The sequence below is a fragment of the Oryctolagus cuniculus genome, chromosome 5 (assembly GCF_051225735.1).
Source record: "Oryctolagus cuniculus isolate XC-2025 breed Fujian yellow rabbit chromosome 5, ASM5122573v1, whole genome shotgun sequence".
In the NCBI taxonomy this organism is placed as follows: Eukaryota; Metazoa; Chordata; class Mammalia; order Lagomorpha; family Leporidae; genus Oryctolagus; species Oryctolagus cuniculus.
This window is the reverse complement of record NC_142871.1, coordinates 129661095-129688389: the sequence shown is the minus strand read 5'-3', so window position 1 is coordinate 129688389 and position 27295 is coordinate 129661095. Positions and strand designations below refer to the sequence as shown.

General features: G+C 54.3%; 1 protein-coding gene across 14 annotated transcripts in view; it reads left to right on the top strand.

Annotated features, from left to right (window-relative positions):
• DAAM2 (dishevelled associated activator of morphogenesis 2) overlaps positions 1 to 27295 on the top strand; it is a 115163-nt gene that overhangs the window by 47880 nt on the left and 39988 nt on the right. For 12 of the 14 annotated variants that reach the window (XM_017345100.4, XM_089333254.1, XM_070074108.2 and 9 more), the window contains 2 exons: positions 21812 to 22044; positions 26545 to 26634. In XM_017345100.4, the coding sequence (XP_017200589.3) occupies positions 21877 to 22044; positions 26545 to 26634 (258 nt within the window). In that variant the 5' untranslated portion in view covers positions 21812 to 21876. Of the gene's footprint in view, positions 1 to 5211; positions 5622 to 21811; positions 22045 to 26544; positions 26635 to 27295 lie in introns of those variants that run through there. The other 2 variants (XM_089333253.1, XM_017345099.4) reach the window with 1 other exon arrangement.

Below are 27295 nucleotides of genomic sequence, written 5' to 3'. Positions count from 1 at the left end.
GCTCTGGCTCCAAGCTGGCTGAAAACTGCAAGTGCAGCCCAGATTTGGGGGCGCGTGTCTGTTGACCAACATTGCTTGTGCTCTCCCTTCTGTGTACCAGCTCTGGGCTTAGGGCAACAGTCCCTAGTGTCCTGAACAGCTATTGCCCTGGTTGCTACAGGGGAATGATCCAAAGCCTCCTAGCAGCACCCGGCTCCTTGTTTCTAGGAGAAACCCTTCTCTGTGTGGCTGCTCAACGCATTGGCAGTTCGGCCAGCGGGAGAAGCATTGATGAAGTATGGACGCCTGGCTCCCTCCCCAAACCAAGCTAGCATCTCTGGGGGTGGGCTCAAGGCTTGAGCAGCCCTAGGGGATAGGGTGTGGGTGGTTCACTTTGGGCTGCTCCCTCCCCATCATGTCTTCAATGGCAGAGGCGAGGCAGCTCTGGCTGATGGCTCTGGGAGAAGCTGGGCTCTGGGCCTGTCTGTCTTGGATCTGCCACCTACAGACTGGATGTACGCAGCCAGCTCTGGGTGGTGAGGCAGGGAGCCTGCAGTCCACAGTTACCCCCTATGGCAGTGATTGGATGTGTGAATTGGCCTCCCTCATGAGTAGAATTTTCTGGAAGCCCCTTTGGCACCAAGGGGGATGTAATGCCATGTACTTCCAACAGCTTTCTCAGAAACATGGCTGCTGTTTTGACCTCTTTCAGTCTAGTTCATGAGTTTGTTTCTCAATCGGTGCTGAACTTGAGCAAGAAGAGGAAATTTTTATGGGAGAACCCCACAAAACCCCAACACCATATCCTTGGCAGAGTTCTTGTTGAGTTTGGTGAGATGGCATGTCCCAGCCAGCCGTTAGTCAGTGGTCAGTCAACATTGCTGCACTGGATTCTGAGCCAAGTCCCCTCTGGGCAGCACTGCACCCTCCCTGGGGCAGTGACCGCTCTGCCTCCAGCCATTCCAGGCAGCTCCTGCCTGACCGTTAACTCCTTCATCACCGCTTCGCTCAGACCAGGAAAGACATGGCCTTTGGTGGTGACCCACAGTGGACGTGCAGCTGAGAGAAGAGCAGGGCTTTGGAACTGGGCACCTCCGGGATCTAAGTCTGGCCTGGCCTGGTTTCCCCAGCCTCTTTGGAGCTCAGCTTCTCCATGTGTCACACAAGGGATCACAATGACAATGACCTCACGTGTTTGGAGAGTTGAATTGGGACACAGAAGGCACCCGGGGTGGCTCTGTTCCATGGTAGGAGCACAGATGAGTTGTAGATGCGGGTCATCCTTGCTGTTGCTATTTAAGACAATTTCCCAGAAGTGACTCTTGCTGCTCTAGAGACAACTTTGGAGATGAGCAGAGCTAAAGAGAGCAAAAAGGCAGCTGATTAGACCAGAGCTGAGGTAGGGGGCAGGGGCTGATTGCGAGAGACATCTCTTGGCCTGGGACTAGGCCAGGGTCTGGCTGGCTACTCGCAGAGCTGACCTGGAGGGACTTTACAGGTGTCTGGGCCCAGGAGGGTGACCAAGCATCCCAGTGAGCCAGGGGCTGGGCCAGTTCTTGGGATACAGGACTTTTTTTTTAAAGACTTATTTATTTATTTATTTGAAAGTCAGAGTTACACAAAGAGGAGAGGCAGAGAGAGAGGTCCTCCATCCAATGGTCCACTCCCCAGATGGCCGCAACAGCTGAAGATTTGCTGATCCAAAGCCAGGAGCCAGGAGCTTCCTCCAGGCCCCCTACATGGGTGCAGGGGCCCAAGGACTTGGGCCATCTACTACTGCTATCCCAGGCCATAGCAGAGAGCAGAATCAGAAGAGGAGCAGCCAGGATTAGAACCGATGCCCATATGGGATTCTGGCACCTCAGACCAGGGCATCAACCCGCTTAGCCACAGCGCCGGGCCCGGGACTTTCAGTTTTAAAACTAGGCCAAAAGCCGGCGCCGTGGCTCAATAGGCTAATCCTCCACCTTGCGGCGCCGGCACACCGGGTTCTAGTCCCGGTTGGGGCGCCGGATTCTGTCCCGGTTGCCCCTCTTCCAGGCCAGCTCTCTGCTATGGCCAGGGAGTGCAGTGGAGGATGGCCCAGGTGCTTGGGCCCTGCACCCCATGGGAGACCAGGAAAAGCACCTGGCTCCTGGCTCCTGCCAGGATCAGCGCGGTGCGCCGGCTGCAGCGGCGGCCATTGGAGGGTGAACCAGCGGCAAAGGAAGACCTTTCTCTCTCTGTCTCTCTCTCTCACTGTCCACTCTGCCTGTCAAAAAAAAAAAAAAAAAAAAAACTAGGCCAAAAGAAATTGAGCTGCTCACACTAATGACTCCTCATCCTGCACTGGTTTAGGATGGATTCCAGACATTGGCAGTTTTCAGAATGTCCAGTGATTTCTCCCTGTGTACCCAGGGGTGAGACCTGAGGACTTGGCTTACAGTTCTAGAAACAAAGGGTGAATCAGGCCTGGTATCGTGATGCCATTTGCAATGCTGGCATCTCCTACCAGAGCACCAGTTTGAGTCCTGGCTGCTCTGCTTCCAATCTAGCTCCCTGCTAATGCGCCTGAGAAAGCCCAATTGCTTGGACCCCTGCCATCCACGTGGGAGACCAGGATGGAATTCCTGGCTCCTGACTTCAGCCTGGCCCAGCTCTGGTTGTTGCAGTCATTTGGAAAGCAAACCAGCAGATGGAAGATGTCTGTCTCTCTCTCTCTTTAACTCTGCCTTTGAAATTCGAAAAAAAAGGGCCAGGTGGCTTGCAAAAGTTGGTGTTAACAGGAAGGACAGCAGAGGGCTGGGTGTGAGTTGAGCTGCCTGCATCCAGATCACGTGGGGAGCTTGCTGAAATTCAGGTTCTCAGGTGCATACCCCAGATGCACTGACTCAGTCTCTGAAGGCAGGGCCCTGGAGTTTGCAGCTTTCATAAGCCACTGGTGACTCTGATACACTGTGTCTTGAGATCTTCTGCTGAAGGTGGAAAAGTCAAGCAGTAAAATGAGAGAAGACCGGGATGCACAGAGGTGTGGTCTAGGCAGGTGGCTTATTGAGTGATCTTGACCTGAGAGAGAGACGGGGGTGCAAGGGAGCCTGGAAGGAGCGCCTCAGCCCCAGCCTGGGCTGGTGGTCAGCAAAGCGATGTGAAGTTGGAAAGCTGCAGCTGGAGGAATTTGAAGTGACTGTTGCTGAATTCGTGTGAAATAAGGAGATGGAGAGAAAGGATCCAAACCTTGCAAAGCCTTAGTGTGTCCTCTGTGCCAGGCTGTGCTGGGCACCAGGATTCTTAGTATTTTGTTTGTTTAGACTTGTTTATTTGAAAGGCAGAGTCAGGGAGAGATCATAGAGAGATCATCTGCTAGTTTACTCCCCAAATGATTGCAACAGCCAGGATTGGGCCAGGTCAAAGCCAGGTATCTGGAATTCCATCAGGTCTGTCATTTGGGTGGCGGGGGCTCAAGTCTCAGGGCCACCTTTAGCTGCCTTCTTGGGCTCATCAGCAGGGAGCTGGATCAGAAGCTGCTCTGAAACCAGGACCCAAAGGAGGGGGCAGGGGACGGGAAAGCCTGCAACCAGAAGTGAGGCTTGCAGGTGAGCGGTGGGCAGCATGGGGAAGGGCAGGGGGAGATGCTCCAGATCCAGGCAGAGAGGCAGGAGAGAGCTTGGGGCCTTGGGGGCAGGGCATCAGCTTTCACGTGGCCTCTGCCGAGGAGTTAGGATGGAAAGAGGGGCCACGCAGCAGAGCTGTCCTGGGCTTCGAAGACCCAGCACTGAGGAGGGAGACCCTTTCCATGGAGAGAATCAGGGAGAGCTAGCAGGGATGTCAGCGTTGAAAATGGGGGTTTAGAAATGGGGAGTCCCCATGCAAGGGCTGCTCCCAGGGCCTGGGGACCCCGGCAGGGTGGCGGCCTGGGGTCCTGGCGGGAATCTTAGCTTCCCCAGGCTTACACCCTGGGCCAGAGTCTCATACCCCTGGGAGGAAGGCTCCACCCTTCAGGGCATGGGGAGGAAGAGGACTCACAGCTCTTCCTTGTCAGATGCCTCTTGTTGGTAGGGAGAGGGGAGATTTAAAATGGACACAGAACAAGCGAATTACCATGTGTAACATTTATAGAGACTCAAGAAGACTTTAAACATTCATTTGAAAAGCAGAGAGACAGAGGCAAATGGTGATTGCCCCATCCACCAATTCATTCCCTAAATGCTTGGGGGGGTGGGTCAGGCTGAAACCTGGAGCCTGGAACTCAACCCAGGTCTCCTGTGTGGGTGGCAGGGACCCCAGTACTTGAGTCATTGCCCTCTGCCTTCCAGGGTGTGCATTAGAGAGTTGGAGCGGAAGTGGAGCCAGGCCTGGAACGCAGGCACTCCCGTTTGGGATGTGGGTGTCCCAAGCAGAGTCTTAGCTGCCACACGAAACGCCCGCCCCTGTCAAGGTACTGGAAGCTCTGATTTAACCTGCGAGTTTACAGAGGCAAATTCCTTCGCCTCTCGCTGAGTGTCATTGAGACACCTCCTGAGGGTGTGTGGCCACGGTCTGGATGCCTTCTACCCACCAGCAGGAACAAGGGCTGGAGGGCCTGAGGTCGCAGGTCTGCCATGAAGAGTGAGTTGGGAGAGCCGACCACTTTCCACTCTCTCTGCCCCGTGCTGCCGCTCTCGGTCATTCACTCCGGGAGGCTGAGGACCGGATGGCACAACGCCAGGAACTAGTCTCGTGGGACTCAGGGGCCAGATGGGGGAAAAGTTCCTTGGCATAAAATATGCAAACTAGCCCAAGAAGTCGAATATCATGAAGTGCTATGAAACAGTGAATAATGGGGTGTTCTCTAAAGAGAGCAGACAAAGCGTGTCAATTGGGGAGGATTCCGGTGGGACTGGAGGGGTGGGGAGGCTGCTGGGGGGAGTTGGGGGGCTGCCTAGGGGACGGCTGGGTGCAGAGGGGGGAGCAAGCCAAGTAGCTCACAGCTCTGCTGCTGTCTCACTTTTAATACAAACTCTGTGTGCGTAATGAAACGCCACTCCATTGATGATCTGTCTTATAATTGATAGGGCCAGGAATTCAGAAAATGTATGAAGTCCTTGCTGTGTGTGCAGAAAGAGCCCTGGGGGTGGGGTGGGGTGGGGGAGGGAGTTGAGTTGGAGATAAAAACGGAAGTGTGCATGTCCTCAAGGAATTTCAGTCCCTTGAGCAATGGAGCATTCAGGGAGGAGTCAGTGGGACCCAGGCAGGGAGCTGGGGGTGTGCAGAGGAGCAGTGGGTGGGGTAAAGGCAGCCGCGCAGTTCCTTTGCTGTGGATCAAGGCCGTTTAGGCAGGAAGCTGCCCCAGATTAAAGTAACTTGTCTCTATGCAGTCCTGACCATTCAGGGACTGTGGGTAACATTTTTGGAAACACACAGGGAGTGGCCGGCTGGGCTGTTCTTGCTGGGGAGGACTGCGGGCGCTGGCCGCTGCAGAGACAGGCGGGACCAGCTGCGGGACCTGGGGGCTCCAGGGCACGAGGAAAACGCAGGGGGCTTCTTGTTGGAAGCTTATTGAGAGTTTCCAGACGGCGGCAGTAGAGCGTGAAGCCCCGTGGGGGTCCTTGTGAGTGTGCCCAGCTCACACACCCAGGAGGCTGGCTCTGAAGATGAGGTGGCCGGGACATTGCTGCTGTGACTGAGTGAGTGTGGGCAGAGTTGGGCGGCACTGCAGACGGCCTGGGCAGGCGAGGTTTCTCTGTGTGATGCTGACTTCTGTCCCGGGAGCTGGCGTGGGGGTGTGCTGACTTCTGTCCCAGGAGCTGGCGTGGGGGTGCAGGGGCACAGGTGAAGGGATGGGGCGCACATGCAGGGAGCACCTCCCGTTCCCAGGGCAGCTGCAGTCCTGTGTGGAGGGAATGCGTGTGGGAGCTGTGGGTCGGTCAGAGGGAGTTCACCTGTTTTCTGAACTTCACCCACTTGGGCAGGAGGTTCACCCGCTCTGAGTCTCAATTTCCCTGGATGTAAAAACGGAGACAGTGCTGCTCTCTTTGTGAGATGCTGGGATGATGACGTGAAATAAAAGTGTGCACGTTCGAGCCCAGCTTAGCTCTAACTACACGTTCGTGTCCTCCTTTCTAGAAATGTGTCCGATGTTTAGTTTGTAGTGGATCCTAGACTAGTTTGAGACAGATTTCTTGCCAGTAACTTGTTTTTTCCACCTCGGGAGTGATAGAAAAACAGCTAAAAAACATCACTTTCATTTCAAAAAGCAGAGACAGAGGGAGGGCATGTTCCAGGGCAGTAGATACCCAATTACAAAGCACAGTAATGTCTGCTGTACACACACACACACACAGGGCAGAACTGCACATGTGCACACACAGGGAAGAATTGCACATGTGCACACACACACAATTGCATACGTGTACACACAGGGCAGAATTGCACACATACACACAGGGAAGAATTGCACACACACAAGCAGACTTGCACATGTGCACATACACAGAATTGCACACGGATACACACAGGGCAGACTTGCCACATGCACACACACAGGGAAGACTTGCCACATGCACACACACAGGGCAGAATTGCACACGTGCACACACAGGGCAGAATTGCACACATGCAAGCACACACACACACACACACACGGCTGAATCGCAGCAGGGCAGCAATGAGCTGGTGTGGTGCAAGCAGGAGCCCTTGTTTGGACATCGTGTCCTGGTCCTAAGTGTCCTTGCCAGTCACTGGGCTGTCATAGGTTCACACGAGAGGATGGATGTGCCTGCTCAGGCCCTGGCTCATGGCAACGCAAGCATCCTAGGAGAGGCTCTGCTCCCAGGCTGCGGTGTGGCTCATGGAAACAAGCACATTCCCCATCGCGACCTTCCCAAAGACTGTGCTCGGGTAACTCCTCCAGAAACTAAGGACGGGTGCTGGAACTGGCACGGGCTTATCTTCTGCACTGTTCTCTTTCCTCTGCTAGCAGGCTTAGGGGAGCTGATTGGGTCTTCTGCTTAGTCTTGGAACTTGGTACAATGTTGTGTCCTTGCTTCTTAGAGGAGGATGCACATATATGCACCCCCACACATGCCATTCACACACAACATGCATACAGTGCACATATATGTAAACATACTCCACACGCGCACATATGCTGTTACACACATCTACACATACACCACCTATGAACAAATGACACACGGCACACATATGTATATACATCCACACATGCACATGTATATCATTTATACACACCCTACACATATACCACCTGGGCACATGTATGACACATATAGCACACATACATGTGTACACACCCCACACACGCACTTATGCCATTTACACACACACACCTCTACACATATACTACCTATGCACACACACAATGCACATACAGCACACATACATATATACATACCCCATACATGCGCATATGCCATTTACACAACATCCCTATACTCACACCACCTATGCCCATACACTATGCCAATGCCACACACTTATATATTTATAACCCACACATGCACCTATACCATGTACACACATCACACATCCATAAACCCCTTATGCACACATCCCACAAGTCACTCTAGTGCCTACATACACAGCACACACATGCCACCTCTGCTGAAACACCACACATGCATACATATCACCAACACACACACACACCCCACGTCACACACATACCTCTGCGCCCCCGGAGCCCAGCCCTCTCGCCTGCCACCAAGCTCTGACTCGCCTCCCTCTCTCCTGCAGCCTGTGAGCATTTCCTAAACCTGCCCATCCAGGGCCTGGGATCGAGAGACTCCCTCATGTACCCACTCCATCCGCACCCCTCCTGATGCCTTGTCCTCAAGACTGCTGTTCCTGGCTGCCATTCTCAGTCCTCTTTGCCCTCTTCTGTGCCTCTCACGAATCTCTGGACTGTAACTCAGCCTGCAAGCACCCTGATCCTACCCACACCAGGGCCTTGGCTGCAGTCACTTCCACGTGACACCCACCGACATTCACACAGCTGGAGCCAGTTTCGTGTCTGCATCTGCTCCTCCAGGCTTCTTAGCCCCTTCGCTGTCCACTCCTAGGAGCCCCTCAGCTTCTTGCTGTGTTTGTGTGGACCAATCCCTAATCTATGGCTATTGCTATGAGAAGCCAGGGACTGGGAGTCGGGGAGGACCTGGGCTGTGCCCAGCAGTGTGCTGGCCACTTGATACCTGCTCTTCATTTGGGGCTGACAGAGGCCCCAGGAGTGGGCATTGCCATGCCACGTGCCCACGAGGCAAGGTGTGAAAGCATGCAGTCTCCACTGTGTACCAGCCTGCCTCCTGGGACGGGAGACCCACTGAGGCTTCTGCCTGGAAGGAGAGTCCTCGCTCTCCATCTCCCAACACTGGGCAATGGGGTCTTCCCAGAATCCTAGGGTAGCAGATAACGTTCGTCTTTTTCTCGAGGGTGGCCAGCTGCCTTACCCATGGTGTTTGACATTGTGAAGCTATGAATAGAGTTGTTTATTTCTAAACAGCTATAATTTATTTATAATTTCTAACAGCTATTTCTAAACAGTATAATCAGCATACAATAAACTTCACGAGAACAAAGTGCATGATTTGATGTCTTTGCTCCTGGAAACCATCCGCACAGTCAAGATAACAAGCGTGTCCATCATCTCTCAGAGTTCCCCTTTGCCTGTTCATGATGCACCCTTAGATGTGCACCTGCCACACCCCCAGCAGGTGAATGCCCATGTGCTTCTAGTCACTGAATGTCAGTTTGCATTTCTGAGCAATGTTAGGCCAATGGAATCGCCCAGTAAAGACTCTGCCCTCTGGCTCCTTCCACTCAGCCTAATTATTTTGAGATCCACTTGCAAATGGCAGGGAACAATAGGTCGTCCCTTCTCCTTGCTGAGCAGTTTTCCACCGTGTGAACACACAGGTTGTGGACTCGCCAGTCAATGGGCTCTGAGAACTGGTCCATATAAAGCTGCTGAGAACATCCCTGAACAAGTGTTTGTGTGGATGTATCATCTACTGCCCTTGGGTAAACACCTAGGAGTAGAAGAGTTGGGTCACCTGCAGACAAAAAAACTGCCAAACTGCTTTCTGGAATAGCCGTGCCATTTTCTATTCCTGCCGTCATCAGAGTGGGCAAGTTCCAGGTCTTCTATGTCCTTGCGGAGTCTTAGGTTGTAGATGGGACTTCCGGGCTGGAATTTGTGAGTCCCACCAAACTGGGGGGAACCCTTAAGAGATGCTGAACCAAGGGATGTAGAATCCGGGTTCTCCTGGGAATGTTCTTGTGAGAGCCTTTTGCAGGATGGCTGGGAGAGTGGAAGGGCGGCATGGTCTCAGCCTGAGGTCCTATGGGGCCAGACTCGTCAGCAGGTTAGTGTTTGGAAATGAAGCAAGCACGTCCAAGGTAGCAAGGTCATTATCAGGTGGGGCATTAGGGAGGCGAGGCAAGGAGCAGTTCGTGGGGCTCTGGAGTTTGGCTCCCTGAAGCCGTGAGAGGGAGGAATGGTCTGTGTTTCTCCTTAAGAACAGTGCCAGGCACAGAGCAACTGCTGAAAAAAAACAGTGGTGAGGGAATGAATGAAAAAGAGAACAGATGACTACCTGGAGCATGAACAGAACTCATGGGCTATGCTTCAGTTCAACAAGAACCCCTGAACGCCTCTTGTGCTTTGTGGACAGGTCCTAGGGTGAGGACTGGAAGAAACTCCAGAGAATGTGTGATTCGACCTACAGAGAAGGCCCAGAGAAACTGTCTTCTCTTGTCCGCTGTCATTCAGATAGGCCCTTAGAGCAGAACTGGCCTCAGTCCCGAGTGTCTCCATTCTTCGTCTAGGGCCCCTTCTTTTTTTAAAAAAATAATATTTTTTGGTGAAAATAATAAATTCCCACAATAGAAAATTTGGAAAAATTCCAGAAAAGCATAAGAAAAATCCCCTCGCAGTGTGAAGATAAGTGCTTCAGGCTATCAAATATGTGTGTGTTTATATGTCTGTCTCCCTCTCTGTCATCAACCATTGCCCACGAGCCCATTCTTATATTTTAATATTGGTGGTGGGAACATCAGTAACCCAACCCTGGGAAGCCCCTCTGATTGTGAATCTTCAGTAGCATCTGATTATTGCCCTCTACGATGCCCCCTCTAAACTGTGTGGGCGGGAGGCTCAGGGGGGCCAGAACCCCCCCGGGGCTGCATCTGCGAATGTTTGCAGACTCAAGCTTCCCTTAGCTCCACCATGCCCACGCCCACGTTGCTGTATGTTTATCTCCCTGCCTCCCTCCCACACCAGAATGAACTCTAGCTAACTGTGTTTTCCAGTTCTCAGCTGGTACCCTGTGCCCCACACACTTATTAGAATGAGTGGATGAGACTGTATGGCCAGTGTTGGGGAGGAGGTCACGGGTCACCTTGGATCTCCATTTTCCAACCAGGTTTGTCTTCTAGGAGACAGCCCAGCTCCCATGCCTGTCCTCCCCCAGTCTTCTCACTCTAAGAGCAAATGTACCTGTGTTCCAGGCCAGGCCCTTGGGCACAAAGTCCCTTGTCCGATGTGGACACAGGATGCTGAGAGGGTACCATATACAGGAGAAGACTCAGCTTAGGGGTCCAGAGAGGGCCAGCAGGGGTCCCAGGGTGGACTTGCCCTGACGTGACCTCCGGGTGTCCTGAGCACATGAGTGACAGAATGCCTTTTGTCCTGGGGCCCTGTGGGAAGAGGGCCGGGAGGAGGGGCCAGCAGGGGCTTCTCCAGTCCTGGGTTGTGCATTGATGCTGAGCTGTTTGCACTGTGGGACTCTCTGGTGGGAGAAGCACCCCCTCCCATGGAAAAAAGCTGCAGGCTATTTCTTTGCACTCCTTCAGTAAATGCAGCCCCATCCGTGGGAGCGGGGGAGGGGCCTGGCCTCTGAAGCAGAAGGGGGTGAGTAGACGGGTTGCCCTGTGCAGGGCGCACTCCTTTGACCTGGAGCCCCAGACCCACTGGCTTTCGTGGGTAGCAGAGGTTGTTGAAATTCCTTCTTCTCTACGACTTCACAGCCATTGCCCCGAGAGCTTCCATCATTCTGTGCCCAAGCCCCTGTTTTCTGCATCCAGGACATGTCCGGCCAAGGCTCCGTCAGCCACTCACACTCGTGCTGGCACGCACGCCCCTCTGTCATCTCCGGTATCCGGCCCCTCCTCTCTGTGTGGGGCAGTTGAGGGTCTCATTAACTTGCAGCCACATAGACAGTGTCATCCCCTGCCTCTTCTCCACCCTGTGATCCACCCCATGTACTGCTCCAGGAACGGCTGTTTGGGTCCCTACTCTGATTGCACATCATAAAATCCCCAATTCTCCGCTCACAAACTCAACAGCCATCAGCCAGCCACCTGGTCTCCATTGGCTCAGCACTGCAAGCTGAGCCCCCACCCCGAGCCTTGCTTCTCACTGCTGCCTGGAAGAGCCACTTCCCTTCGCCACCCCTCCCTGTCCCATCCGCTCACCTTGGGCTTCGGCTGGGGCCAGGTCCTCATCCGGGCACAGCCTTTGTTGAGAACACGTTCTGGGGCCCTCACTGGTGGTGCCAACTTCCTTTCTTCCCCTGAGGTCCAGCTTTGATGTCTCTGTGTTGGTGATGGCTCCCAGTGACTCCAGCCAGAAGTCACCCTCCCCTCCCTCGGGCCCAGAGCTGGGAGCTGACCCCTTCCCCGCCTTCACATTCTGGTTGGTTGTGCCACCAGCTCGCTAGAAAGGCTGTGCACTTGGTGAGCATGGTCTGATGCCTACTGTATCTGAAGTACCCAGGAAATTGCTTTGTTTGAAGGAGTCCCTTAGGGCTCGGGGCAGAGGGGAGGGGGACGAGTGCTTGACCGTGGCCTTGGAAGACCACCACCTGCCCCAATAAGACAAAGCACCCTTCTTCCCTTTAGCATCTCTCACCATGAGAAAACCAGCAGAAGAATCTGCGGCTCCCACCGTCTCCCACAGGCACTTTGAGAGCCTTTCCGCTTTGCTTTCCCAGCTGGGAGCCCCTCCACGCCTTCCCGCTCCTCCATGCCACAGTGGCTCCTCTCCTTGTATCACACCCGCCGGCCTGCACACAGGGGCTCCAGGGCTGAGAGAGTTTACTTTTGCTTTCTTTGCCGTTCTCAGAGCACAGGGGGGAAGCCATAATTTAGGCGGCTGCTAAAAATAGCTCCCTGAGTCCTGGAAAGAGCTTGCTGGGTTTTGAAAGTGCTCCCTGCCCCCACCCCAGCCCTGCCTGAAGCTCACCCTGCAAGTTTCAACCTCAGAGGGTCCAGAGCCCCGCCCCTCCCCGGGGTGGGGTAGGGGGAGCGCTCGGGGAAGGAGCTTCCTGCCCAGGCAGTCACAGGATGGGGCTGCACTGACCACACGGCCTGCCCTGTCTGGGAGCTGGACAGATGTGTTTCTTGTTCTGATGAGCCATGGCCATCGCTCCCAGCAGCCTCTGAGACAGACAGGGCAGCACAGCTGAAGGGGAGCTGAAGACCTGTTGAGCCCTAGGCTCCCAGCGAGCGCCTTGCTGAGCCTCAGGTGTCCCCATCTGTAGTACGGGGAGGTGGAAGCTCCAGATGAAGCTTGAGCATGGTGCTCGATGCGTGGGAAGAGTGATACTATTACACGTAGAATCCCTGGGTTGAGGGCCTGGTCTTCCCAATTTTATAGGTCAGACAGGAAAGAGGTGAACCAGTACGATGTGTTAAGATGATGCGTGTGGGGCCAGCGCCGTGGCTCACTTGGTTAATCCTCCACCTGAGGCGCCAGCATCCCAAATGGGTGCCAGGTTCTAGTCCTGGTTGCTCCTCTTCCAGTCCAGCTCTCTGCTGTGGCCTAGGAGGGCAATGGAGGATGGCCCAAGTGCTTGGGCTCCTGCACCCGCATGGGAGACCAGGAAGAGAGCCTGGCTCCTGGCTTCGCATTGGCAAAGCACCGTCCGTAGTGGCCATTTGGGGAGTGAACCAACAGAAGGAAGACCTTTCTTTCTGTCTCTCTGTCTCCCACTGTCTATAACTCTACTTGTCAAATAAAAAAAATGATGCATGTGAAACTGATAGTTCTTTAAAATAGGTTGGTTTGAAAGGCAGAATGGGGCCGGCGCCGCGGCTCACTAGGCTAATCCTCCGCCTTGCGGCGCCAGCACACCGGGTTCTAGTCCCGGTCGGGGCACCGGATTCTGTTCCGGTTGCCCCTCTTCCAGGCCAGCTCTCTGCTGTGGCCAGGGAGTGCAGTGGAGGATGGCCCAAGTGCTTGGGCCCTGCACCCCATGGGAGACCAGGAGGAGGCACCTGGCTCCTGCCAGTAAAAAAAAAAAAAAAAAAAAAAAAGGCAGAATGACAGAGCACAAGAGATCTCTTCATCTACTGGTTCGCTCTCCAGAGGACTGCCATGGCTGGGCCGGGCCGGGCTGAAGCTAGGAGCCTGGAGCTTCACCTGGATCTTCCCCTCTGGGTGCAGGGGCCCAAGCACTTGGGTCATCCTCCGCTGCTTTCCCAGGTGAATTAGCAGGGAGCGGGATCACATGTGGTACAGCTGACTCCAATTGGAGCTGATGGGGATGCCAGGGTTGCAAGTGGTGGCTTAGCCCACTATGCCGTAACAGCAACCCCGAGATAGATGTTTTGGTAGATGAAAACTAACTGGAGGTTGTCAGTTACCTAGGAGTCATCTTAAAATACAGGGATCAATGGGCGTTTTCTGAAAGGGCTCAGCAGTGAGTACTTCTGGCTCTGGGTGAGAGGATTGCCATTGCAAGAAAATAGCTGGGAACTGGTGCTGTGGCACAGTGGGTTAAAGCCCCCAGCCTGCAGCGCTGGCATCTCATATGGATGCCGGTTCAGGTCCTGGCTGCTCCACTTCCCACCCAGCTCTCTGCTATGGCCTGGGATAGCAGCAGAAGATGGCTCAAGTCCTTGGGCCCCTGCACCCACTTGGGAGACCTGGAAGAAACTCCTGGTTCCTCTCTCTCTACCTCTCTCTCTGTAACTCTTTCAATTAAAGTAAAAAATAAATCTTTAAAAAAATTCTCAGTTCTAAGCAAAAAACCTGAGATCTTCATTAAAGGAGCGGACATGGCTGCAGCTGGCAGAGCAGTGTTCAGGAAGATGTGTGAGCTGGCCCCAGCCCCTGTCCCACTTGCCACTCACCATGATGACATGCGCAGCTTGTCCACACGGGGAAAGCATTCTAAAGCACATCCGGCCAGTCCCCGGGTATGTTCGTCAGGTGTTAGCGTCATAGCAGCTTCTCTGTAGAGCGCCGAGCTCTTAGATGTTATCTGATTTCATCTTCAGGGCAGCACTGGGAAGTGCACAGATGATTATTTCCTCTGGATTATTTATTTGAAAGAGTTGGAGAGGAAGAAACAGAGATTTTCCATCTGCAGGTTCACTCCCCAGATGGCTGCAATGGCCAGAGCTGGGCCAGGCTGGAGCCAGGAGCCAGCAGCTTCTTCCGAGTCTCCTACATGGGTGGCAGGGGCCCAAACACTTGAACCATCTTCCACTGCTTTCCCAGGCCATTGGCAGGGAGCTGGGTTGGAAGTGGAGCAGCCGGGACACAAACCGGTGCCTGTATGGGATGGCGGTGGCTTGACCTGCTCCGCCACAGCGCCAGCCTCTAATTCCTCCATTTTACAGGTGAGGAGCCTGAGGTTCCGTAGCTTGGCGGAAGTCACGTAGTCTGAGCTGAGGGCAGCTGAGCTGATCCCGGGCGAGTGCGAGGGGTAGAGCTGGAGGTTGCTAATAGGGCGGTTTCAGGGAGGAAGCAGGTGGAACAGGGTTGTGAGAGCCCCCCAGGCCTGTTTGCTGCACAACAGCAGGAGGAAATGGTCTTCAGAGGCTCAGCTAGACTGAAGATTGGGGACGCTGGCCCTGGGCCATTTCCTGGGCGACCCTCAGTGGCACACAGGGTCAGCGCCTGCGGGGCAGTCTCCTCTGTGGAGCAGGAAATCGTCTGCATTCTTATGCTCCAAGCAGAAGCTCTGGGCCCACTCCCAGACCCAGATGGGAGAGGCAGCCAAGCAGCAGGCGCCCTGGGTGCCTTCAGCTATGCATCAAGCCCAAGCCGTCTTCTCCCCAGTCGCTTTCCTCTGCCTATTCACGTAGCCACAGAAGGACAGAGCCACTGGCTGGGGCCTGGGCCCGACTCTCACCATGCTGCTTCCTCCCCTAGTGCCTTTGCTTAACGCTGTGCCCCTTGCCTGGACTTCTCCTTAGGGCTGACTCAACGTTGCCTTCTCTTGGAAGCCTGCCTTGACTTCCCCTTTGCTGCCGACGCCCCCTAAGACTGGACAGCACCCCTCTTCTTGATGTTTCCCAAGCACCTCTCTCTCCAACCCTCTGTGTGCTGCTGCCTCAACTCCCCTAGCCAGCCCACTAGAAGGGGAGCTCGGAAGGAAGGGAGCTCTGCCTGGCTTACTCCTGGGTCCTTGTCAACATGCCCATGTGCAGCCCGTGTGCTCACAGCTGGTGGAGAGCGTGTGGGTTTGAGATATCACTGTCCTCTAACCCAGCCCCTTCACTCACAGGGCTTGGTCCTTGGGTGAGTGCCCTGACCCTGCAGAGTCTTAAATAAATCTAAGGAGGGACGCTGGTGCGCGGGGTGATTGGGAGAATAAATGCGATGGTGTGGAACGCTCAGCACAGCTTCTGGCTCCTGGGAGGCAGGCTGGAAGTGGCCAAGGAGAGACCATCAACAGCGCGCCCTTGCCCTGATAACCCCAACACACGGATGTGGAGAAGGGGAGAGGAGAATGCAGTCTGTGTCAGAGCTGTAGCACTGGTCTCAGGAACTGACGGGAGGGGTCATGGGTCCGCTTTGGTTCTGTGAGCAGAGCACTGCACTTGGAGTCCGAATACTGACCCTTGAGTCCCCCCTCTGCCATCTGGGACTCTGAGCAGCTGAATGTGGTTGCCCAGGCCACGCAGCAGCTCCTGAAGCTCTGGTGTCACCATCCGTAAAGGGGACAGTGATGATCATCAGCTCCTAAGGCCACGGCGAAGCTGGCCTGACACTGCAGAGCTGGGACACGCTTGGACAGGAAACGCGGTGTTGAGTTGCGGAATCTGAATCCGTGAAACACTTGAGAAAGCTCTGAGCAGGTCTCTGCTTACAGCACTCCTTGGACATGGGCCTTGGGGCTTAGCAGGCCAGCCTTTGAGTCTGACAGTCCTGGGTTCGAATCCTAGCTACGGCACTAACCAGGCATGTGAACTCTCTGAACTACAGCTGTTGTTTTGTATTCTGTTGGGGTGTGTGTGTGTGCGTGTGTGTGTGTTTTAGATTTATTTGTACTTATTTGAAAGGCAGTGTGACAGATCTTCCATCAACTGGTTCACTCCCACAGCGGCCAGGGCTGGGCTGGGCCTGTCATCTTCCTCTGCACCATCTCCCTTTGCTTTCCCGGGCACGTTAGCAGGGAGCCAAATCCAAAACAGAGCAGCCGGGACTTGTGGGATGTCAGCATTGTAAGTGACAGCTTCACCCGTAGAGCTGCAATGCCAGCACTGTTGTTTTTTTAAAAATAACTTAAAGATGAGCCATTTATCTTGGAGAGCTGTTGTGAAGATACAGTGTAGATACGGCTAGTATCTGGCAGATAGCAAAGCCTGCAGTATTATTACTGCCCAGCGTTTACAGAAGTGTAAGAAATCAGCCCTGCTGGCAGGGCGCTGTTGAGGACCTAAGACGCGGGAGCCGGCGTGGGTGGTGGCCAGCCTCGGGCTTTGGGGTAAGGGTTAAGATTTTCTTGTTGACAGGCTTAGTGGGAGACTGAGATCAAGCAACAGGAAGTCCTTCCTGGCTCAGGGTGGGATGTGGGGAGACGGCTCTGGCGGCGGAGAGCCCCTGGGGAAAGCTTTGGGAAGGGGAATGAACTGGACAGTGTGGATGGTCAGGGCTGGTTGGGTCCTTGGAGGTCTTTGGTGCAGCCTGGCCATTGTACAGAGAGGAAGCCAAGGCCACAGCTGGCTGGTGACAGGGGTTGGGGATGTGGGTTCTGGAGCCCAGTCCACGTGCTTTCTCCAGGCAAACTGGGAGCAAAGTCTGGCGGGGGCCACGGGCAAGGGGAGACCCCTTGGCGGGGGCCTCATAGCTCCCTTACAGTACTGGCAGGAGGTGCTGACTAACAGCTGATGGTTGCTGTCAAAGGCCAGGGGTTCTGTGTTTTGGCACGGGCACGCCTGAGAAGAGGGGAGGGGGCAGGCAGCTGTCCACGCTGCGGAAGTTTTCATGGGGAGAAAAGTGGCTGACTGTGGGGGCAGGTGGGATCCGCTGGCTCAAGTTCAAGTACACAGAGTTTCCTTGTGTCTCTGCTTCCTGTTTCCTCCCACGCTCCTCCGAAGGTGACTCCCCCATGGCTCTTGTCTCTAAGGGACTTTGCAGAAACGAACCGCTCTGGCCTACTCTCCTTTCCACTGCCTGCTCACATCAGCACAGAGGATTTCTTTTTCTTTTTTCTTATTTATTTAGTTGACAGGTAGAGATATAGAAAGTGAGAGAGAGAGACAGAGAGAAAGGTCTTCCTTCCGTTGGTTCACCCCTCAAATGACCGCCACGGCTGGAACTGTGCCGATCCGAAGCCAGGAACCAGATGTCTCCTCTTGGTCTCCCATGCGGGTGCAGGGGCCCAAGCACTCGGGCCATCCTCCGCTGCCTGCACTGGAAGAGGAGCAACCGGGACTAGAACCAGTGCCCATAAGGGATGCTGGTGCTGCAGGTGGAGGATCAACCAAGTGAGCCACGGCGCCAGCCCAGCACAGAGGATTTCATTGCCTTTCCAACTAGTGAGAGCGCAGAGCCCAGGAAGAGCCAGCTCCTTTGGATCTGATGTCCCAGTTAGTGAAGGCAAAGCTTTGTGACTTCTTCTTTTTTAAGATTTATTCTGTTTGAAAGGCAGAGTTGGGGCCAGCACTGTGGCGTAGCAGGTAAAGCCACCACCTGCAGTGCCAGCATCCCATATGGGTGCCAGTTCAAGACCTGGCTGCTCTACTTCTGAACCAGCTCTCTGCTATGGCCTGAGAAAGCAGTGGAAGATGGTCCAAGTCCTTGGGCCCCTGCGCTCACATGGGAGACCCAGAAAAAGCTCCTGGCTTTGGATTGGCACAGCTCCAGCCGTTGTGGCCATCTGGAGAGTGAACCAGTGGATGGATGGAAGACTTCTTTGCCTCTGCCTCTCTGTAACTCTGCCTTTCAAATAAAATTAAAAAAAAAAAAAACCTTAAAAAAAAGAAAAGAAAAGAAAGGCAGAGTTACAGAGAGGGAGAGAAAGAAGTCTTCCATCTGCTGGTTCACTCCCCAGTTGGCTGCAATGGCTGGAGCTGCACTGATCCGTAGCCAGGAGCCAGGAGCTTCTTCTGGGTCTCCCATGCGGGTGCAGGGGCCCAGGCACTTGGGCCATCTTCTACTGCTTTCCCAGGCTACAGCAAAGAGCTGGATCAGAAGTGGAGCGGCCGGCACTTGAACTGGCGCTCATATGGGATGCCAGTACTGCAGGCGGCAGCTTTACCCACTACACCACAGTGCCAGCTCCTTCATAATTTCATAAGTCTGGCTGGGCTGATTCCTACAGGACCAGGCCTCAGCAGCCCCTTGTATGCCTGGAGAAGCACTGATGGCTGCAGGCTCTGGGAGGGGTAACTCTCACCTCGCCGTGCTGCTCTTCAGCTGGTGAGTGTGGGGTCCCAGGTGGTTTGCTCATGTGGCTTCATTTACTCTTCTAGAACCTGGAGTGCAGATGCTGTGGTTGGGGTGGTGTCACGGGCAAGGGAGCTGGGGCTCTGAGATGTTAGGAGACATGCTGGGAAGGCAGGGGCAGCCATCAGATCTTCTAGTGGGTCGGCCTTCAAGGCCTCTGCCCCTGCCACTAGGAGGCTGGAGTGGAGGAGGTGCGGGAGCAGTGGGGTTGGGGAGTCAGGCTGCGAGACAGACGCAGGTCCCGTTGAGGGTGGAGGAGGGGGCAGCCTCTTGGGTCTCTGGCAGGGCCTCTGGTCTAGAGGGGGCATTTGAGACTAGGGGTGTTTCTCAAGTAAGCAGTAGAAAGAAGACTTCTCCAACAGAGGGAGGTTACTGGGGGCCCAGGGACAGGGCGGGAACAGGGCCCACTGGCCTGGGCAGGGCCCAGACCCCGGCCTGGGTGCTGGAGCCCTGAGTTTTCATCCCAGCTCTGTCCCTAGACATTTCCCTTAAGACATTTCCTCTGTGAGCCCTATTTCTTTGCTCTTTGCCACGAGACCACCTGACTTCTGGGGCTCTTCCCAGCTAAGAGCCTATGGTTTCAGCCTTGGGTGTTCTGATGAGGGAGGCAGGAGAAGACGTGAGAGGGGGCTGTCCGCCCTCTGTCCTCGGAATACAACCAGGCCCAGGAGCTGCAAAACAGGCAGCCCTCCCCAGGTGCATGAGGCCCTTCTCTTGGGGGATGGAGCCTCCTGTTGGGAGGGTCTCTGTCTACTTCTTGACTCCCCCAAGAGTACAAGGCAACCTCTGATCGTGGAGGCTCTCCTGGGCCAATTAAAAAGCCTGTTACAGGGGTTGGCATCGTGGTGCAGTGGGTTCAGCTGCCTTCCATGGTGCTGGCATCCCACGTCCAAGAACCAGTTCAAGCCCTGGCTGCTCCACTTCTGACCCAGCTCCCTGCTAATGCACCTGGGAAAGCAGCAGGAGATGGCCCAAGTGCTTGGGCCTCTGCACCCATGTGGGAGACCCAGATGGAGTTTCTGGCTCCTGGCTTCAGATTGGCACAGCTCCCCTCGTTGTGGCCATTTGTGGAGTGAACCAGCGGATGAAAGACCTCTGTTTCCTCTCTGTCTCTCTCTCTAACTCTGCCTTTCAAATAAATAACTCAATCTTTAAATAAAAGCCTGTCATAAAGTTTATAAAGAAACAACAGTCAGTGAAAAGCTCTATAATGAAGATTAAAATTGATCGTGATTCTAGAAGAGGCCAAATCAGAGTGCAGGGAGTTGCTAGCTGTGTTTTTGGGAGCTGGGAAACAAAGCAGTGTCCTCTAGAAGTTACTTTTTCACTAGGAACAAGTTACACTATGTTTGTCTTGTTTTTTTGTTTTTTTGATAAGATTCTAGAGCAAATTCAAAGGAATGCCTTAGATGTAGCCAATCTGGAGTTCCACAGGGATCTAGGAAAAACCTCTCTTGTTATCTTTACAAAAAAGGAGGCTGGGGAGCTGGCGTTTAACCTGACAATTAAGACACACACACGTCCATGTTAGTTGCCTGGGTTTCATTCCTAGCTCCAGCTCCTGACTCCAGCTTCCTGCTAGTGGACACCTGGCAGGCAGATGACGGCTCAAGTAGTGGGCCCCTGCCCCCACGTGAGAGATCTGGGTGGAGCTCCTGCTCCTGGCTTTGGCCTGGTCCAGCCCTGACTGTTTTGAGTATTTGGGGAGTGAACCACATATGGGTGCTCTTAATTTCTGTCTCTGCCTCTCTCTTTGCTTCTCAACAACAACTTTATATATATTAAACAATAGAAAATGGGGCCGGATGACAGCATAGTTACATGGATTTTGAGCTGGTTGATGGACTGCCCCGAGAGTGATGAAGAATAAGTCTCCGTCATGCACGACAGGGTCACAGTGTCCTTGTCAGGGTTGACCCGTCCAGTGAGGATGTGGATGATGACCGTGGAAGCCTTCCACGCTGTTCATGGTCCAAATCTCAGAGAAACAGCTAGCAATCAAGACTCAAAAATAGCTCGACCCCCAAGTCAATGATATTCAACAGGATATCGAAAGAGTCCAGTATTCAAAGGATGAGCGTCTCTAAGTATGGGATGGGGTGACTGTGGCTGGACAGAGTGGTGTGGGAGTCAGGGTCTCTGCTGAGTGTACCCAGTTATCTGAAAGCACGTCTAGGACCCCGTGTACATGGGCGGCTCCCACCCTCGGGAGGCCTGTGTGCTGAGTGTCGGGCTTGCTTGATCTGGAGACTGTGTGGATCTCCGTGACCAGTGGTCAGGCTTCCTCCTCAGGCTTGGTCATCACCAAGCAAGGCTTTACCAGTGGCAAGCCGGAGACTTGACCCTTTCTGTCCTGAGCACCAGCAAGTGCTGGGTATCTGTCCGTTTGTCTCTGGCCAGAGCCACGCCCTCTGTCTTGGAAAAAAGTGCAGATCTAAGCAGATTTCCTTTGAGATGTTGAACATAACTCCAGTGTCAGCCCATTTCCTTTCCCAGGGTTCACTTTCACTGCTCCCACAGTGCCCTCTGGGAAGGCAGACGGCCTCCTTTTGCTGGGTGGCTGAGCCGTCGCCTTGTGGATATTTGGCATCCACCCATACGTGCCTGGGTCAGCACACTGTGCAGAAAACTGCGCGGGACCCCAAGGCTTTCCATTCCCTACCCACCCAGTGCCTGCCCCAGGAGCTCTGCCATAGGATCCGCTCGCTGTCTCCCCACCAGCCTGCTTCCTTCCTCAATCCACGACTGGCTGCTGCCCTTGGCTCTGCCATCCCCAGACCCTGAAATGAGCCAAGAGAGTGAGCCCTGCTGGAGCCTGGTCAGCCAGAGTGCAGAGCACAGACGCCCAGCTGCAGTCCTGGAGAACCTAAGAGGAGCACGTGCTCTGACTGCCTGGGAGGCGCACTCTGCGTCCTCAGTCCCCCTGTCTTCTCTGGGGACAGAGAGGAGGAATGTGACAGTATGCATTGCGGGAAGCACCCGGAGGGCATGTCAGTGCATCCAGGTGGAAGGAGCTGGGGGAATAGAGAGAAGCTGTGGGAAATAGGAGGGGGGCTTTATGACTGGGTTGAGGCCCCTGCTACTCTGTGGAGCAAAGAGATTAGAAGGCAGAGTGACCTCTGTCCCCGCCTGTCTGACTGCTGTGCCTGACGCCCTGTGCTCTGTTCTCCTGCCCAGATCACCATGAGGACCTAGGGCGTCTGCCTGCTGACCCCCCGCCCCCCTGCCGGCCTGCGGTGACCATGGCACCCCGCAAGAGGAGCCGCCATGGCCTGGGTTTCCTGTGCTGCTTCGGGGGCAGTGACCTCCCCGAAATCAACATCCGGGACAACCACCCTCTGCAGTACCTGGAGTTCTCCGGCCCCATCCCGAACCCCGAGGAGCTTAACGTCCGCTTCGCAGAGCTGGTGGTCAGTGCGAGGGGGCAGGGAAGGGAGGGTGAATGAACAGCGGGCGGGAGCCCGTGTTCTGGGGTCTCCTGCTCTTAAGACCCCTCTTGGACCTGAGGGGGGGTCCCCAGGACACCTTCGCTGCGTGGGGGAAACAGGTGTCTCACTGGGGTGGACACCGGGAGCTGTGTTCCCAGAAGGATGGACTCCTACTTCCGTTGGATTCGAGGCTGTGTGGTGCAGTGGTTAGACTCTCATAGAAAGAGGTGGATCTGGGCTTTTGTGAAATAAGATGCTGAGGAGCCTCAAGAGCGTCGGAACACTTAGGAGCCATCTCTCTCTGTCCTCTGGGGTTTTCCTGGGATCCTCTCATCTCAGAGGGAGGAAGAAGGGCCGAGTGGAAGTCCACAGGCAGCCATTGCACCTGCAATGGAGGACGGCTGGCTGGAAATACAGAGGTAGAAACGCCCACTGCATTCTTGGGATCTGAGTCAGGTCTGGGATGATTGGACCCCACGCTTAGCCAGGGGTAGCCTGAGGGTCTGCCATGCATGCTAGCACCAGCCCGTCCTGCTTCCTGGTGACGTCCATCGGGCCAGTGCATCCGCCTGCTTGGTAAGAAGTCCCTGGGTGTGAAACCTGATACCCTGACCCCATGGAGACAACAGGAAGGAAGCATGAGTCCTCTCCTTGGAGGTCTGGTGGTGAGACAAGGACTGCACACTGAGGGAAGTCCCAGCTCCGGGATGGTGCACTGAACCCTGGCATGGAGCTGCAGCTAGCGCTCATCGGCCATCTGCTCTTGGTCACTCACCCCTGTGGTGGGACCCGTCGTCATGGCAATGGAGAAATGGTGCCATGAGGTTTGGGACGTGGTTTTGCCATTAGCTTCCAGTTAAGGTGATCCAGCCTCTGCAGATGACAAGCCCACGGCAAGATGAGACCACGGGTGGTGTGAAGAAGCCATCCAGCTTCCTTGTCACACTGGCTTGAGGAGAGCTCATCGTTTCCCAACTTACACCTTTCCTCAGGGTGGGGCCGGGGAGCAGTGGCTGTAAGTGCAGAATAGCACATGGCGCCTGGCTGGTGTTAGCTGGGGCTGTTTCCTTGAGTGCACTGGGATTTGGAAGAAGGAGGTGAAGAGAGGTGGTTCTTTATTCAACTCACTTATTCAACAAATGTTTACCGAACATCTTTAGCAAGCAGGATCCTTGCAGGGCTCTTTCACAAAAGGGAGGATGTCAGATAAATCTTGTCTGCCAAGGGTAGTGTCAGGTGTCGGTCAAACAGATCAAAGCTCTTGGAGAGCCTGCTGTGTGCTGGCCCTGTGGGGGACTTCGATGACCCTCGGGCAGGCCCCTGCCCCCAGAACTTGGGGTCTAATGGGGAAGACTGATCTCACAAGGCAATGGCAGTGTGGTGAGCATTAGATAGAGGACATCCCAGGCGTGTGGGAGCATATCGGCAGGATCCACCTGCTAGCAGGGTGTGGGCAGCAATGTTTCCACTGAGATCCACAAGCAGTGTGAGGTCAGGTGAGTGAGTGGGGGTGCAGGACCCTGCGAGAGGAGGGTTCCCCAGGGAAGGAACAGCACAGGTGGCGGTCACGAGTCAGAAAAAAGCTGTGTCCTTTAGGGGGACACAATGAAGACTAGAATGACTAAGGACTTGGGGTTCGATCCAAGAGGCAGTAGGACGCCTCTGAAGATTTCTACCAGGGGCTGGAGCGACACAATCTGCTCTTCTACTAAAGGACTGTGCTCGGACGCTCTATGGAAGAAATGGTCTAGGTTCATCTGCAGGAGGAGAGCAAAGGAATCCAAGGCAGGGAAAGCAGGGGCTTGGACTAAAGTACGAGCAGTGGGGATGGAGCGGAGTGCGCAGATCCAAGAGCTGGTTAGGAGCAAAGGGCATGGATTGGGAGCATAGATGAAGGGGTAGAAACCAAGGAACACTCAAGTTCATGGCACGAGGAGATGGGTAGGATTTTTTTTTTATTAGACAGGCAGAGTTAGACACCGAGAGAGACAGAGAGAAAGGTCTTCCTTCAGTTGGTTCACTCCCCAAATGGCCACCATGGCCAGCGCGCTGCGCCGATCCGAAGCCAGGAGCCAGGTGCTTCCTCCTGGTCTCCCATGCAGGTGCAGGGGCCTAAGCACTTGGGCCATCCTCCACTGCCTTCCTGGGCCACAGCAGAGAGCTGGACTGGAAGAGGAGCACCCAGGACTAGAACTCGGCGCCCATATGGGATGCCAGCACCACAGGTGGAGGATTAACCAAGTGAGCCTCGGTGCCAGCCCCAAGAGATGGGTAGATTTTGAGGTCTGTGCAGGATGGGACAGAGTGGAGGTGGCTGGCATCATGCAGTCACTTTGCGTATCCTCTCTACTTGCTGCCTCCCTCATCTGCAAAGTGGCGGTTGTCAGCTTTAAATAAGTGAATAACCCTAGGCACGTTGCCCACTGCCTGGCACACAGGAACAGCAAAGACGAGCCTCAGGGGCCTGGAGGAGAGCCAGCCAGGGCGGTGCGGGAGGCAGCTGGGCCCTGAGGCCTGGAGCTCGGGGAACGGGCGGGTACAAACTGGAGAGTGTCTGGGATCATAACTGGGTTCCCAGAAATGGCTGAGGAGGCTTTACCTAGGGTGAGGCGTAGAGGAAGGAGGACGGGGGGTGATGCCTGGAGAGCCCTCAGTGTTTCAAGGTAGCAGCAGAGAAGGCAGCACAGGGGCCCACGATGGAACCAGGGGGATCAAGAGGGACTGCCCCTGAGTGTGGCTGCTGCAGAAACCAAGGAGAGAACAGCTAAGGAAGAAGCAGCATCCGCAGGGCCCTGTGCAGAAGTGGAGATCTCTGTCCAGAAAAGACAGGAGGTGATGGGAGTTCTGTGAGGTTCACCGAGGCAGAGACTGCTCTTGCTGGCAAGGTTGATGGAAGACTGGCTGGAGGACGCTGACTTTGAGCATGGGAGCTGGCCCGAGGACCTTGGCCCGAGTGGTGGGGAGGGCAAGCAGTCCACAGAGAAACAAGTGTGGAAGCAAAAGCACGGAGGTTGTGGAGAGGCAGACTTTGTACTGGGAGATGTAAGGTGCACAAAACTCAATTTTTTTTTCCCGATTCTGACAATAGAAAGGAAACCTTAAACAGGGTTCTGGGAATTTTGACCAAGGTTTTTCTGGGCTGTGTAGAGTTCCAGGGAAGCAGCCTTGTTTGGAATTAAATCTCCAGGAGTCTTTAGGTTGCTAGGGATGGTAAACTGATGGGTTTAATTCATATAGTCCTTGTATGTGCTGTCCAAATGGCAGCCACTGGCCTCACTGAGCTACTGGCTGATCTGAACCGAGACAAGCTAGAAGCGTAACGAACAGATCATGTTTTGAAGACTTGGTTTGAAACAGAGAATTAAAACTGCTCATTGATCATTTCTATATTGATTACATATTGAAGTGATCATAGTTTAGATGTATTCATTTGAATAAAATGTATTAAAATTAGCTTCACCTATTTCTGCTTTCCCGCCACTAGGCATGTTTTATATGTATGTGGCTCACATTATTTTTTTAAAGATTTATTTATTTATTTGAAAGAGCTACACTGAGAAGGAGAGGCAGAGAGAGAGGTCTTCCATTCACTGGTTCACTTTCCAGTTGTCCGCAATGGCCAGAGCTGGGCTGATCCAAAGCCAGAAGCCACGACCTTTTTCCTGGTCTCCCATGCAGGTGCCATCTTCTACTGCTTTCCCAGGCCATAGCAGAGAGCTGGGTCAGAAGTGGAGCAGCTGGGACTCGAACCGGCGCCCATATGGGATGCCGGCACTGCAGGCGGCAGCTTTACGTGCTATGCCGCAGTGCCGGCCCCTCACATTATATTTGTACTGCCCTGTTCTGATCTACATGGAGTGAAGTCTTAAATGCTCTCCACTGAATACAAGTAAAGGGAAAGAGTGTAAGTGCCATGATTTCAATGCGTATTGTGTCTGGAAACACAAAGGTTAACGGTATGCTTTGCAGTCCTAATGGGAGTTTTGATTTTGCTTTTACAAAAAGAGTATAATAGCTGAATGAAACAGCCTCAGTTCCCAGTGTCGCAGTGTTCCCTGGCCTATGGACCATTGCTTTGCTGAGCCCTGTCCTTGCCTTTGAACTGCAGAAGAAACTTTGAGATGAGAGTTTCATAGGGACCGTCTAACACAGCTAGATCCATTGCTGCATTGCTGACAAAGCAATGCAGGAGTCTGACAAGGGCAGAAAAGCCCTATCCTATGCAGGGTCTTCAAAATCTCGTGGAAAACGCGTGTTATGGAAAAACTAGGTATGGTTCTCAATCCAATTTGCACCGAAATAAACTCTTTTCATTCCATTTTCTCTAGCAGCCTTTTGAAGCCCCCTCCTCTCTGGGGCGTTCCCTGGGCCGGAAGCAGTAGGCTGAGGGATGGGTTTGAGGGAACAGTAGCCTCCTGTGGCTCTGAGTGGTGTAATCTCAGCCATCCTGGGCTCCAGACATGTCTTTTCTCCTCTTTGCAGGATGAATTGGATCTCACGGACAAGAACCGGGAAGCTGTGTTTGCGCTGCCCCCTGAGAAGAAATGGCAGATCTACTGCAGCAAGAAGAAGGTGCCGTCCTGCCCCGTCCTGCTGCGTCTCGGGGCGGCTCTCGCTGCCTCGCTGTGCAGTCATTCACCAGCTGTGTCGTAGGAGCCAGCAGTGTTGTAGGAGCCACCGGAACAGCAGAGGCTGATGCATTAGAGCTTATACCCCGGGGAGAAGGACTCCTTTTCACAGTTCCATTAGGCAGGCACCTGCTGGCACCCAGGAATGGGGTGGAGTCAGGTGCCAAGATGCAAAGTGTAGATGCCTTTTTTGTGCCAGCTTTGGCCTAGGGGGTACAGCTCAAGGCCTTCCCGGGGAGGGCTTGGCTCTCGGGATGCAATTTACAGGGGTGAGCCTGGGGAGTCCTCCTCCAGGTCTTCAGCCTTTGCCCCGGCCGGGGCTAAAGGTCACACATCAGCCCCGTTCGCCCCACGGTTTCTTTGCTGTGCACCTGTTCATCAGGAGCTACTGTTAATCTTCTGATCGGGGCTCTCCCTAGAAGGTGGTGCTCTGGGCTACAGCCAGGGCTTACGTGGATGGGAGCCACTCTCTTCTCGTTCCCTGGCTGCCCTCCCCCAGCCCCGTCTTGCTCATCTCTTTCTCCCTGCATCTCTCTCTTGCCCCCTCTGTATGGGCTTTTCTGGCTATTTTTATGCTCTTCATGGCCCACCCCTCCTCTTCCCTC